This window comes from Toxotes jaculatrix, chromosome 19 (genome assembly GCF_017976425.1).
Source record: "Toxotes jaculatrix isolate fToxJac2 chromosome 19, fToxJac2.pri, whole genome shotgun sequence".
NCBI lineage: Eukaryota > Metazoa > Chordata > Actinopteri > Toxotidae > Toxotes > Toxotes jaculatrix.
Window position 1 is genome coordinate 7,314,324 of NC_054412.1, and position 15,299 is coordinate 7,329,622.

General features: G+C 41.3%; 1 protein-coding gene across 1 annotated transcript; it reads left to right on the forward strand.

Annotated features, from left to right (window-relative positions):
- The first annotated feature begins 1,767 nt into the window (after window positions 1-1,767).
- Window positions 1,768-5,477, forward strand: LOC121199637 (potassium voltage-gated channel subfamily F member 1-like). The gene has a single exon (XM_041064503.1). The coding sequence runs from the start codon at window positions 1,945-1,947 to the stop codon at window positions 3,442-3,444; it is 1,500 nt and encodes a 499-aa protein (XP_040920437.1). The 5' UTR covers window positions 1,768-1,944; the 3' UTR covers window positions 3,445-5,477.
- Window positions 5,478-15,299: the final 9,822 nt, after the last annotated feature.

Sequence of the window (15,299 nt, forward strand, 5' to 3'; positions counted from 1 at the left end):
CAGAAGTACAACGAGATCGAACTGGTTAAATAGTAATTAAACAGAAAAAAAAATAAGCTGAAAGTAAAGACATAAGTAAAAACTAAGATAATTATTTTGTATAATTCTGCATATAGTTTAATCATTACTAGTGCATCATAATGACAATAACACATCACCATAGTCTGCAAAGTAACTTCAGCAGTTGAATAACTGCAGAGAAAATGTAGAATACATTTACCTCTGAAATGCACTGGAGTAGAAATAGAAAGCAGTATTTGACCAAACTTTGACCTGACTCCACTGCATTGCAGGTTTTACCTCAGATGCTGTTTTTAACTTTAAGAATTGACAGCAGTCTATAACACAAAAAAGTAAACTTTGCTGTTCTGTACACAGTTTTTTTAAAGCACTTATTAATGTATTCTTATCCTCAGTGGTATGCACCATTGTTCACAAGCTGAAAAATAAAAGCTTACAGGCTAATGTATTATGAAGGCATGGTCACTAGGTGGAGACACACAGCAAGGCAATGCACTGTTGAGATGCTGTATCATCAGTCTGCCAATCAATTATTCAGTGTAGTTGACTGCAGAACCGTTCAGTAGTACTCGAAGTACAAGTTGTAAGAAACATTATTCTGCCCGATAGCCTTGGAAAAACCAACTCATTCCCGTAATGCTCCCACTAATGGCACTCGGTGGTGAACTTTCGACTACTTTTCATCCCCAACCACCACTATCACTTGTCATCACTAAAGAGCCATAAAATACAGGTTTTAACCATGATCTAATATTTATAGAGCCTTTATTCTCTCTCAGACAAAGTGGTCATCACTTAGCCCGAGTCTCCTCAGTTATTTGGTGACAGCTTATAATACATTCAAAATGGATGATGGCTAATGCGTCTAGGTCTGTGGTATGGAAAAAAAAAAAGATTTTAGAGGCCATTGTTTTAAAAAGGGTTGGTTTGGGGTATTGGTGTAGTGGTGCCCGTTAGTCGATTACCTTTAACTAACTGTTGCGCTTCGAACTGCCACGAAAACCCAGCGGAGTGCGTATCCCCGGTTCCCCTGTTTGCTACTTCACAATTCATTACACACCGCGGATATTTATGATCTGCTGCGCCTGGCTGCACTGCGCCGCACCAACACAAACACAGACACGCACAGCACGACCGGAAGACAGAGTTTGCCTTCCAAATAAAAGCATAGTCTGGCTAAGTTGTCTCTTGAGGTCATTGTCTCATGGACTGAATATGAAGGGAACCTAGCAATACGCCTCAATAATTAATTAAAAACCATCCTATGCCCATACCATTCCATTGTTCACTGTAGGAGTTCACCACAGGAGCTGACAGTGACCATAGAGAACCTTGACAGCAGATGTTGAAATACTTTTTTGTAAGTTAGCAGATATGGCGTGTAAATAACAGGAAGTTTGTAACAACTGGAGTAAAAGGAATAGAAGGAAAGTTGGCTGTGGGCAGTTCTTGGACTTCTACTTGTAACTGGGAATTGTTTCACTATAGTATCACTGATTTTTACCCACGTAAAGGATCTGCACACTTCCTCCACCACTGGTATTAAGACACCTTACATTTAGGGAGGGACTTTAATTTCTACATTGTTGTCCTGTGATCGTTTTGTTCTGAAAGTTATTGCCGGAAGTCCCGTGGTATGGTTGTGGCTCACTTGACATTACGCGCACTTCAATGCCAACTTTGTCAGAGCGCACAGGCGCACTGTTCACTGCCAAACACGGCTGTATTGAACTGAAGAGACTTGACGCTGCAGTCACCTCTTCTATGTATATATTTTTTCTACTTACACACTGAGATTAGAGGATTTAGCAGGTTTTACGCACAGCGCCGGGGCGTCTGGTGACTTGCGTTTTACTTTGTCAGTGAACAGTGGCGTGAAACTCTCGACCAGTTGGGCTGTTTTGTTGACTTGTTGTCAACATAATGTGGGGGATCCAGAGGACGCGGTATGCGGACTGCAACGGCTCCGAAGCCAGTGAAGAGTCAGAGATTGTTGTTAACATCGGCGGGGTGAAACAGGTGCTGTATGGGGACGTGTTGAATCGCTACCCGGACACCCGGCTGGCAGAACTGGTGGACTGTTCACTTAAGTCTTCGGATGAAATATCTTTACTATGTGACGACTACGACCCTGACACTGGAGAATTTTATTTTGACAGAGACCCTGAAGCATTTAAGTGCATAATTGAGCTTTATTATTATGGGGAGATACATATGAAAAGAGGCATCTGTCCAATTTGTTTTATGAAGGAGATGGAGTTCTGGAAAATCGGCTCAGATTTTCTGGATGAATGTTGCAAAAGCCACCTGAAAGAGGTGGAGGATGAACTTGCAGAGATTGCAGAGAAAGTGAAAACTATCTTGGTGGACCGAGAGGGAGATCCGCATGCAGGAGGCTGGCAGCGTTTCCAGATATGTCTCTGGAGACTGATGGAAAAACCGGAATCCTCGCTGCCTGCGCACATAATCGCTATAGTTTCTTTCATCTTCATCCTCGTCTCCTCCGTGGTCATGTGCGTCGGCACCATCCCCGACCTGCAGGTGGAGGACTCAGAGGGTAACCTCACGGAGCACCCGACTCTGGAGGTCATTGAGACGGTGTGCATCGGCTGGTTCACTATTGAATACATCTTACGTCTGATCTCCTCCCCGAACAAAATAAAATTCGTCCTGGCTTTCATGAACATCATCGACTTCATGGCGATCATGCCCTTCTTCGTGGTGCTGATTCTGACCTCTTTCGGTGCTGGAGTCATGGAGCTGGCTAACGTGCAGCAGGCCGTGCAGGCTTTACGCATAATGCGCATAGCGCGCATTTTCAAGCTGGCACGCCATTCCTCTGGACTCCAGACCCTCACATCTGCCCTGAAGAGCAGCTTCAAAGAGCTCGGGCTGCTCCTGATGTATATGGGTGTGGGGGTCTTCCTTTTCTCTGCACTGGGCTACACCATGGAGCAGAACCACCCGGATACCTTGTTCACCAGCATCCCACAGTCGTTCTGGTGGGCTGTGATCACCATGACCACAGTGGGGTATGGAGACGTCTACCCCAAGACCACTTTAGGTAGGTGTAACGCGGCCATCAGCTTCCTGTGCGGGGTGATCGCCATAGCGCTGCCCATACACCCCATCATCAACAATTTTGTCATGTTCTACAACAAGCAACAGGTGCTGGAGACTGCGGCCAAGCACGAGATTGAACTGATGGCGCTGCGCTCCGGCGCCGGCGAACTGACGGCAGAATCCGGCGCCCATAAACACGTTTGCGGTGCAGGGGTGTGGGACAACGCCATGCGCTCCTGTCACAGTGACACATACATCCCCTTGCTGAAGGATCCCAGGGGAGGGGCTGGCATACCGACCCCCAGCAAGGACACAAGCTTTGAAAGCACAGCCGAGGCCACCGAATATTTTGTCTCATGAACAGTAAAAGCCCTGCAGAATTCAAAAAGACTTTGCAAACAAAGATCAACAACAAAATATACACTTAATTATTCGTTTCCGACTTAATCTAACTTAACCCGCCAGTTCCGGGTTAATGGTACCATGATGACTTGAGATTGTAAATAGCCGCGTAGAAACCGCAGTAATGGCCCCAGAGGAGCTTATTTTGAGAAACTGCGCCTATCAACCGGACATATGTGTGAGATATTGACTTGATGAGCTGTGCCTTTGCGCAGTGAGTCCCTGTAGGCTGAGGGGTACTGTTTGAACAGCCAGTACACTGATTCCCCTTGTAGGCTTCTTATATAACACCCCCAATCCCCAGTCCTCACACTCATACTGTAGACTGCACTGTAGCTTATTCCTCTGTACAGAAATATATATCACAATGAATGTTTTTTTTTTTTTTTTTTTTTTTTTTTAAATGAAAATAGGTAGGTCCTCTAGGAGAAAAGAGAAATGTAGTCACCCCATCATAGGTATAAGAAGGACAACAAAACAGAAGGAAAACTGAAGGGGTTTAAAAGTGACAGAGAATTATAATGCCATACATTTCATCAAAGTCTCTTGTGAGCACCACAAACACATTAAAGATACACTATGGGGTATTGTAGGGAAAATAAAAGCAACATATCATCAGGGCTGCTCATTTTTGTGTATGCTTGTGATCTTTTTTGTGTAATTTTTGTAACTGACACTGTATGATTGTGAGGCAACATACCAGATTTAAAACCCTTCTTCGCAGGAATGTTAAAAGCGGGGACTGTGTCAGTGCACTGCAATTCTACTTTGGATCATGTTGCTTACACCGGGACCTCAGAAGCATCCTTGGCTGCAGGACATGTTCCCTTAATGGGTTTAAATTTTGCAGCAGCCGTCACCACTCTGCTGCTCCTTCAGTGGAATAACCTTGACCACCAAGAGTGAGGTGAAGGAGCAAGAACCTGGAAATGAAACAAAATTAATCCTAAATGATAGGTCATTAATCTTGAAAATTAGTTTTTCAAAGGACAGACTAGCTATCCTGAAAATCTGAAAAGTGGCAAAGAAGGATGAAAAATAAATTTAAAAAATGAAAAGAAGAGGACTTTTTTTTATTAGTGATTCATCAAAATGGCGTGCATCATCAAGTCAGCAGGTTATCAACATAACACAGAAAGTGTGAGCATTTTAATAGGGCTGTATCTCCCTGTCAAACATGTGTCTTAGTGCATTACTACTCTTAATCTGATTAAACTTGAAGGGATGATGTTTTCACACCATGTTTTAAAAATGAATTCTAAATTGGCTTAATGGGGGCTATATTTAGAGGTAAAATTTTCACAATTTGAAAGGTTTCAACTCCTACACCCTTTGTCTGAGTGACATGAAACCTGCTGCACAAATAGAACAATCTTTAGAAACTACATCAGTTGGCACAGTGGGAGAGCTAATTAAAATTGGACATATTTAATTCACAGATGTCAACGGTTTGACTTTACTGAAACCTGAAGGAACGGTCTGTGTCAAGATTGTGTTTCTGTGCCCAGTGTTATTTGGTGAAATTTTGAGAAATAAGCATCATCTCTTGAATGTAAATATATGCCTTGTGAACAGTAAAAGTGATGTTTCCATCTATAAATGAGGTTTATGCAGATGACAAGTGCAGCAGGTGGCTTTGCAGTGAAATGGTGCAGTGGAAGATGGTTTGAGTGGCTGACGGGTGGTGATATTTGCCCTGAAGTCATGGGTTAACTGTGGTCAACTGGTCAACAGTGGGTTACATTTTCATATAACCAAAATCTTCATTAAGACTGAATCCTTTCTTCCAATTTTAGCCAAACTGTACAGCATTGGTTCCCAAATTTTCATCTGATGTTCCTCCAAATGATCAGCTTGTCATGTTCCAAAAGTCTTACATTTAATTAAAACTGGATTAATGTCACACTATTAATTATATAAAAGTGGACATTGTACAGTTTTTGGGTTTTTTTTCAAACTGTCAGTGTTGGAGTTGGTTTGGTCAGGTTAGTGTTTGTGCTTCTGTAACTTAAAGTGGAAGATGTTTCAGCAGTCTCTTTAAGCTATTTTCAAGCTAACCATTTCAACTGTTTATCTAATACTTTTAGCTGTTTGTTTTTTTTTTTTAGCTGATTATTTATGCATTACTTTTAGCCAAGTATTTCAACTGTTTACATGTAAAGGGATAAGTGACAATAGTAAATGACTCAAGTAGTTAAAAGTAATATGTTTATCTACATGAGTAATGACGGATAAATGGCTGAAATTTGTAATAATTTAAACTAACAATTTCAAGCTTTTAGTACTTACGTTAAGATGACTGTTGAGACTTTGTTGCTCAGTTACTGAACACTAAAGAGGTCTTTTTAAAAAATATCTGATCATAATTTCTTCTTTGATTGTTTTTTTTTTTCAAATTAGTTCAGCTAGGCCGCAATTTTTTCGTAAACTTGTTAGCATAATGCACATAGCATAGCCTCTGAAGTACAAGTAGCTCTGGTTGGGTATCAGTGCTGTACAGTAAAAAAGTTGCCTAAATTTAACTGTAACCTTCACTCCAGCCTAAAAAAAAAAAGTTTTCAGTCCATGAAAAGGTTAAAATGGTACACACACATTTTGTCACAAAATACAACTGCAACAAAGGAATGTAATGTTCACATTATTTTATGTTGGACCTGAAACCGTAGATGATATGTTGTCGGAGGTATGGTAAAAATGACAGCGTTTGGCCTGATGAGGGAGCTAAAAGTAAAGGTCATAGATGTAAAATTTGAAGTACTGTGATTACTACATTACATGTCACATTTAAATGGATTAAAGAAGGGTGATACATCTTACTGCCTTGGGTGTCTGCATTCATCACTCGGACAGGATGTCAGTTTGTCAGATTAATAAGAGAGCAGGGACAGAGTATCAGCTACCTCTTCAGTACTGCTTTCCACTGAGCTCCAGTCTAAGTTATGCTGCCTGAAAGAAAGATCACGAAGGAGGTCAGGCAGGACTCTGCAGGCTGTCCACCCACACATGTCCTTTACAGGACTCTGCTATCTCTCCTGGCCAGTAGCAGATTCACACATGTCAAAGGCTTGGAGAAAGGCCTTTGTACACGCTGACAGGTGGAGCTGGAATGTCAAAGGCGTGCATTGTGTAACGGAACAATGTTCCTCCAGCAGATGCACATGCAAATACACATGCACCTTCACGTTCAAATTTAGATTTACAAGCATACACACACACACGGGCATATAACCCCCCACTCTCCACCGCCTACCTGCAAGTGCACACAAATAATTGCACAGACACACACATACTACTTTACACATATACCCACAGCCATGTATGGTCTACTCTACAATGACCTGCTGTGATCTGCTGGCTAATCACCAATTTTTACACCCACATGCTGGTCATCCGTGGCGTTCAGTGGGTGTTTAAGATAAGAGGTATTCCTGAGCATTTACACGAAATTGTGCCGATCATTGTCCCTCCACCAGTATAGTCACAATTATTGTGAGAATTTCCAGCCAGCTAATGGTTGTTGTTATTAAATCAATACATCTTTCTAGGTGGCCATAGTTGTTATACCCAGAGACATTGTTTTTGAGTGAAAATGGATCCTTTTTATGACTATTCTAAAGCTGTGGTGGGCAAGGAGTTTTACTTGACTCATACAGTACGACTTTGAATAGAAAGTTGTCTGATGTATGTGCAAAACAGATTGCTCTACATCCTCGAAAGAGACTGAAAGGATTACAAATTATGTGGATGTGTGTGTTTGTTGCATTTTCCTGAAATTGTCCACTTGACCATTAAATGACTTTTCTGTTTTGGTTCTAATGGCATTTACATTGTCTTGCTCACATTTCATTGCACAGTTAGTGAGGGTGGAGAAGAATGATCAATGATGAAAAGTGTATGGCATGCCATGTTTTTTTCAGTATCATTCAGCTGTGTGTCCATTTCAATATTTAATTAAACCTAGTGTTAAATGATGGATTCTGCTTGTGGGCTGCTGTAAATAAACACGGTATGACATTAGGCATAAACCCTCAGATACTTCCAACTGCTACACTATTGTACAGTAATTTAACTAGGGATTTCAGGGCAGATATTCTTAGAAAGATGAGTGTCACCAGCTAGAGTTTGCATGTGTTTCAGATAATCAAGGCAATTCCTGAAACTCATGTGTCCCATCCAGCTGTCTCCAGGCTCTGATTGTTTTCTGGTGACGTACTGTCACATTGGTATTGAGTTACACCCAACCATTTTGAGTACAGCACGAACACACAGAGACTCGCCTATCCCATTTCCCTTCTCCCTCGACCTTTAGGACAGGGATCTTCTTTTACTCATGTCTCCTGTCTAAAAATAGGGGAACCCCTGTAGATGGCTATCCTGTAAACAAATGATATACACAAATAGAAGTTAATAACAAACAAAAGCTAAGTTTGTTGTGTAAATATGTTGTGTTCACAACTATTAAGAAGTGGTTATAAAAGAAAAAGAGAGTTGTCCATTCACATTTCCAGTGAAAGTTTTCACAGCATCTTTTATTGCCGTTTCAATCACAAAATTTGGTATTTCTGTTAAGTAATGTTGTAGACTGACATATCAAATCCCAATGGCTCAAACATCAGAATCCAGTTCACAAATAAGAGAAAAGAAAATTAAAGAAAGTGAGAGAGAAGAAATCAAATACATCAAGGATAAATACTGATCTCAGGACCACACTAAAAGCAGACAATGTCTACCCTCAAACGGTACAAAGGGGATATTTTAATGGATTCATTTCCTGCAGAAAATGGTCAAACACATTCATTTGAATAAGAATGTGTGTGCATAATGCTGTGGTTTAATAGCCCACCCCTCTGAGCTCTATCTCAGATATTTTCAGCTGCAGGAGAGGGAAAAGGTAATCTCCCTGATGTCAGATTCAGAAGAAGAGGAAAAACATGTTCCGGGAACGTTGTTGTGCAGAATGAGTTTCTTTTTTTTTTTTCAATAGGAATGTTTAAAACACTGCGTAGGTGCGCCCTGGAGCACTTTGATTCAGGCGGAGAGCTGCATAAAATTGCATGGCAATAATTACATAGATTAAATATGACCTTCTACCAAATAGCAGAATAGGATGATGCACTGAACCCACTCAACCCGCGTGCAAAAATTATTTCCATATCTTCTTTTTCCCCTAACCTTATCACTTTTTCCACTTCTTTTATCTCGCTCAATGTTCTCTTGCAACATCATCACGTCTGCCCTTGTGGGTTTACAATGCGGATCAGAAATTGCTCAGCAAACGCATAGAACATGCAGAATATGATACACTTTCATTTAGAAAATCAAATAACTTGTGCCCAGTCAATGGATTGTTTCAAATGCATTACTAAATGGCCTTGCAGCTGACCATGCCAGAGCCTTTCAAGATGTCAGTGTGTAGTGTTAAACAATAGAATCAATACAGTTGTGCCTCTGCAACCTAAACACTGACCAGTGAAGATGAAGTGCAGCTTTCTGCAGTTAACTGCTACATTACCCCTGGACTCATAAAAATGGAGGGGAAAATAAAACTGCCAATGCAATATGAGAAAAGTGATTTGCCTTGAAAAGGGTTCTCACTGGTGAGCCAGTTTCTTTTTCATCTGAGGGACTAATAGAGATGTGGTCGGAAGCAGAGATTCTGCTCCTGCAGAGAGCTGAATGAGGGTTTACAAGTTTACAGGTTTCTGCTTGGAGACAGCTGCAAGAGAATACTGAGCTATAATCATAGGTGCACTGAGACTGAGGTGTGTGTCTGTATGATGAACTCACCATTTCATATAAATCAGATATGAGTATCCTGGTGGATTACAGCAGTAGCTATTACTTTTTATCTTTTGTTTCAGCGAAAATAAAGATTTGTGTTCACAGGCTCTTGAGTGTAAAATTAAATTGTGATAGGTGCTCTCGAAAGATGGCCTCAGTGGACATATTAAACCTTTAAACCTGTTTCCAAAAACCATTTACTTCAAAGGAAAACAGAGGAAAAATAGAAAGTGTGTGTTCTGGAGTTCAGCACTGCCTTTAATCCCAGTGTAAGTTCAGTTTCTTGAGATTTGGCAGGAAAGTTGTGGCCTTTTTTTTTTCAGGTTCTTAGCCGAGAGGTTTTTACAGTCCCTTGTAATGTGAAATAGAGACCGGGTGGTTCTGGGCCACCGCAGTTTAAGGCTGAGTCTGAAGGAGGTGAGGTGGCCTTAACTCAGTGGAAACATCTGTGGCGGCTCCTACTCAATACGCTTAATGACATGTCTGCCCTCAACCAGCCCTCTGCTTCTCTAAGAAAGTATCTGTGTACAAAGGCTCATGGGAGAGTAACATCTGATCTTCTCTTCTTGAAAATATCTGTCTGATTAGATTCATCTGTTACGCTGTATATCTTAAACCAGTGGGAGCAACAAAATGTATATGAACTCATTATATTAGTTCAATGTATCATAGTTTCTCATTATACTATATTGCTTTTGTTAATTATTGTTTTCAATTATGTTTCACCCTATTTCCAGTCTTAATGCCATGCTCAGTGGTGGTTTTTGGCACGGGCGAACCGCAACCGAAGGCCACTGTGCATTCTGGTATGTTGCTATGCTCAAGCAGCACCGCGACCGAAGGCCACTGTGCATTCTTGTATATTACTATGCCGCTGCTCCTCTCTGGGGCTGTGCGATGCCCCCCGAGCAAATCCGAGAGCCTGTGCACTCTCATCTCAGTCAGGGTGCTGTCTATACCTGCATATGCTGCTGGGGCATGCTGGGAGATGGGGTTGGTGCCTTATTGCTTTACACATTGCTGTTGCGCTGACTACTTTGATGAGGCCTCGACAGTTTGAAATAACACGCTTCACATTTCTACCAAGCCCATTCTCCAGTTGAACCTGGGCATTGAGGGCTGTGTCCACTGACAGCTTCAAATAACTCGTTCAAAGCAAAAGCTTGTTATAGCAGCCTCAGTTTATTTAAAAATCAATCCATCCATTGCCAGGTTTCAATTAGAAGGTTGTAAACAGTAACACATAAAAGAAAGAAACAGCTCTCCTGTGTATCGCTGTTTGCATAATAAAGAGGTATGGCTGTGTCTGCATACTGTCTGGCACAAGTTGTTCTTTCTTTCCTCATAGTCACTTGGTTCATGCCCTTCGCTGACGGTCCCCGCTTCAAAAATGGCTTACAAAGGGCATATTACACTGCATCAGCCATGTTCTAGTGGCCCTGTGTCACTTCTGCTGATAAATGTATGGACATCTAATTAAGGAAATTGGCCTCGAGAGACCAAAGCCGGAGCAATAGATCTGACCTGCTGGCTGATGCACTTGCCACTGCTGATTATCTCATCCAGAGACAATGATGTTTTATGGAGTGGAACATCCTTGTCCTGTAGTGGCTAGCCACAATGATTACAATTCATTTAGGATGGCAGGTCATAAAAACAATATTTAGTAAGGGCGTCATCAGACTTATGGCTCCTCTTAGAGGCAAGATTCATCTCTGTCTCAGACATGGATTTTCCATGTGTCAGAGTTTGACAGCTTTGCATTACTGTAATATGCAGCCTTGAGCGTTTACTTTTCATTCAAAAATGTGATCTCCATCTTGTGAAAAATGCAACAACCACACACAGAAAGCTGATCACAGTTATGATAATTATTTTCTAAAACAGATATTTGGATAAACTTGTCAGAAAGTTACATATTATTCTCTTTAAAGGAATGCATGTGCTCATGACAGTTATTTTTTTTTAGCTACTCCTTTTCAGCCCACCCATAGAAACAGCTGTCCCTATCTACATTCACCAGTGACATATTTTCCCTCCTCGGTAGCCTTGGTCTTGTTTCCACATGCTGTGAACAAGTTTCGATGACTGCAGGCACCTCTGCATGGCTCCATACCAACCACCCCAACAACAGGTGAAAGGCCTGGTATGGACACCGCATAAAGCCCCTCAGGACAGATGGAGCTGGATGATAATCCATATGAGCTCAATGTGAAAGGATATCAGTGAGCCGACATAAAAACCTATGGCCGAGGAGTCATCGAGGAGCTTTAGACGTCAAACTGTGATGAAATGCCGTGTCCTTGTCTTTTGTGCTCAGAGGTAATTAAACTCGCTTGGCCCCGTTTGTCCCCCTGCGTGGGTCACTGTGGGCGAATACAGATGGATGGCAATGTGGAGATCAATCTGCCATCCCCGGAGAGAAAAAATTACAGAGTAAGACAGAAAAGGAACAGTGGTGACAGGAGTATTTACAAGTAAGATTTTTCCTCTTACAGCAGCCTCACATCAAAGCTGCGGGGATCGTACACAGTGCATCACTGCAGAGGAATATTTACATAGTCATTACAGAGAGTGGATGTGCATACTCTAAGGGGAATGGCAGAAGTTAGGTGAGGGGCAGAAGATCTGTCAGTAACGTTTTTATGAAGGCTATGTGGATGTCAGTGGGAGATCAGAACTGCTTTGTTTCCTGGGGGGCGGGCTAATGAAAAAACACAGATGTGGGTCCTGTTTATCTGTATATGGATTAGGCTATGTTACTTTTGAGACAGTCTTACTCTTATAAATAAAAAGCTGAATTCATTCAAAAGCAAGAAAACACCATTGTGTGAGTTAATACGCTCAGAGATTTTGCTACTACAGCTTCATATTGTCTGTCAGAGAATAAGGGTACACCCTTATGCCAAAAAGGTGATTTATGACCCTAATTTATGACCCCCCAACCCCCCACCACGTGGCGTAAACCCCGCCCCTTTATGACGTCACTCCCTAACCCCGCCTCTATGACATCACTTCATTCATCCTACCCCCTTAATTGTTTTTTCATTCCCTTCAAGACAACATGAAACATATATATAAACAAATATAAATAAATTAGGGGTGTTTGTGGTTTGGTCACTGACGTTCGAAGCAGGTGAGTGCTTCAGACGTCATACGAATCACCTGATTCTCCAAAAATACACTATCAACACAACTAACTCTCAAAACACCTAACAAACGCAACAAACCGACATACTCTGCAAAGAAAAATTCAAATGACCGCCACTATACAGAGCTATTCTATCCCTGAACACACTCGATCCCGCCACGTGATTCACATGACAAACCGAACCAATCAGGTGATTCGTATGACGTCTGAAGCACTCACCTGCTTCGAACGTCAGTGACCAAACCACACCTTGGTACAGTACCATTGTTTTGTGTTTATATATCCAGGTCTTCAGATATCTGTCTGAGATCTGAGATTTTGGCTTCTACCCAAGTACAATGAAGGTGAATCAAATTTTGTTTGTAGTGCTCGCAGCATTTAAAAAAAGAACAGACAACAGTTTTTAGAAAACAGTTCTATAAAAAAAACTGTCCACAACCAGATCTGTGGATTATCTGGAGTGACACTGAGAACAGTGATTATGGACAAACATGGTGATGATTTATTTGAATCTAATTTTTCAGTGCTATGAGCACCAAAAACAAGTTGGATTCACCTCTATTGTAGACAGATATTTCAGTAACTGATGGCTCAGAATCTGGACAAATAAAGCCAATAATATCTTTCAATTTAAGTCAGTTATACCACTGGAGGTAAGAGAGAAAATGTCTTTGTGTTATACGGGTGAAACCGTGCTTATTTATGTTATATGTCCAGTCTGTCATCAATAGTCTAATCATCCTGCTGTATCTGGTTGAGAAAAACCAGATACAGCCATAACACCCATCACCACTGCTGCTTTGTGTCCTCCATTAATTTAGTCACCATTAAGTTGTTTTCATCCTGATATTTTTCATTTTTGTTTCTTTGAACCCGGGAAGCCTTTTTGTTCTGTTTTTCAACTGCGTCTTCACAATTACCTCCACAATTACTGTCTTATTTTTATCTTTGAACAGACATTTCGATGGATAAATAGCTGTTATATTTCTTTGAAGGTTAATGTGTTCTCCATGTGGTTCTTGTCTTTCTCCGTATGCCTCTGGATATGGAGGGAGCCTCCATCAAAACCTTTATTCCTGCAATAAAATAGCCTCGATTTGTGGCAGTGTTAAACACGGCGTCCATCTAGGAAGAGCCTCCTAATAGCCCATTTCCCTGGGGACCACAGGAGGCCATTTACAACAACCAATCATACAGTAGGGGAAGCTGCCTCTGCCCTCTTTGCAAATAATGAGATAATGCACAAAGGCAACAGCACATTCCTTTCCCCATGTTTATGTTGTCACGTAGAGCCATGATTTATGAGCAGGAGAATGAGATGAATGAAATGCATGTAGGATTATGATAAATGAAGATGCAGGTTAATGCATAGGCCCATGCTATTTTTCTACACTCGCCACCTGAAAACCGCTCATGGTAAAATTGATTATACATGTTAGATGAGTGCCGTAAGCAGCAATGCATGCTGGTCCTGAACACGCACAGGTTTGAGGCATAAACAAAACACTGTCAATCCTGAGTAAAAAAGCGTGGGAAGGTTGATAAAGGGCTCAGTGGGAGTGTTTTACTGTTGTTAAGTGCTTGCATGGTAATGGCCTCAAGCTCCGGAAGGCAGCCACAGTGTGACTCCTCTCACCCACCTTCAGGTAAGCTTTTAATGAGTCTAACAACCTTTTCTCTTCCTCTTCCTCTTTTTCTTATTTCAGCCTGAGCTCAAACACACTTGACGTAGGAAGGTGAGTGTGACCTGTAAAATATCAAGGTTGAAGAATAGGGGTGCACCACTGCAGCGCAGATAAAGAACAGATGTGTCCATTGATCGATGTGTGTCTTGTTAGAGAAGACACTTTGTCTTGGGATTTTCCTTTTGGTGATTAATTGCGCTTCAGTCCATAATCTTTGGTTCAACCATCTTGGACAATGGAATGGTAGTGTGCAGGAAACTACCAAAGCTGCGGCACCATTAAAATCAAAACAATGAGCTGAAAGATGCTAAAAGGCTCCATTGTGCTTTGGGGGAATGCACAGATGGTGATGATTCTTAATGGGTTAAAATGTTGTGCATATCACCTTTCACATTACAGATAGTAATTTGACCCATTGTTCACAAAAAAATTGGATTAATGCATCTTTAAGTGACAGTAATTGTATCAACAAAATGTACTTGAAAGTGATCATCATGCAGAAGATATAATAAATACAATAAGATTTTCTTTACTGATGCAATATGTACTATTGTTTATTAAGTAGATTATTTGACAATAAGCTCATCTGATGTTTTAAATGTAAAATCCTTGTCTGCAAAGTAACTAGTGACGGTAAGTGTAAAATAAATGCATTTTGGATTGAAATGTAACCTCTGAACAAGCTGTTTCACTATTTATTTATGATCGCACTCAGTTTATTACCTGAAAAACTAAATCCAGACGCACTCTTTGTTAGCTGATTATGACAAAAATATCAAGCAATCACTCCACTATTATGTGCTAATGAGCAGCTATCAAAGACGATAATGTCTCCATTATTGCAACACCAAGTCTGAAAGGCCAAAGTAATTTTCAAGTGCGTGAAAACCTTGCCCGTGACCTTTTAGATTTCAGTGTCAGTCAGTTATCATTAGCCGACAGTGTGGCAGTGTGCCAGGGAGCAAGCTCCATTCCTCCATACTGATCAGGGGAGGAAGCTTCATCCTCATGTACCCGAGGAGCAACGTGTATGCTGCTGCACACAAACGTTCGTGCTGATTGGGGCCTGTGCAGGAGCAGATGGAGATAAAATACCTTGCCCAAAGAGCAGCAGTAGTTCTTAAGGTAGATGAGAGAGCACTTGTTCACTTTCCCTAATACCAGATGTTTCCATTCAGAGGGAATTCTCAGAAGAC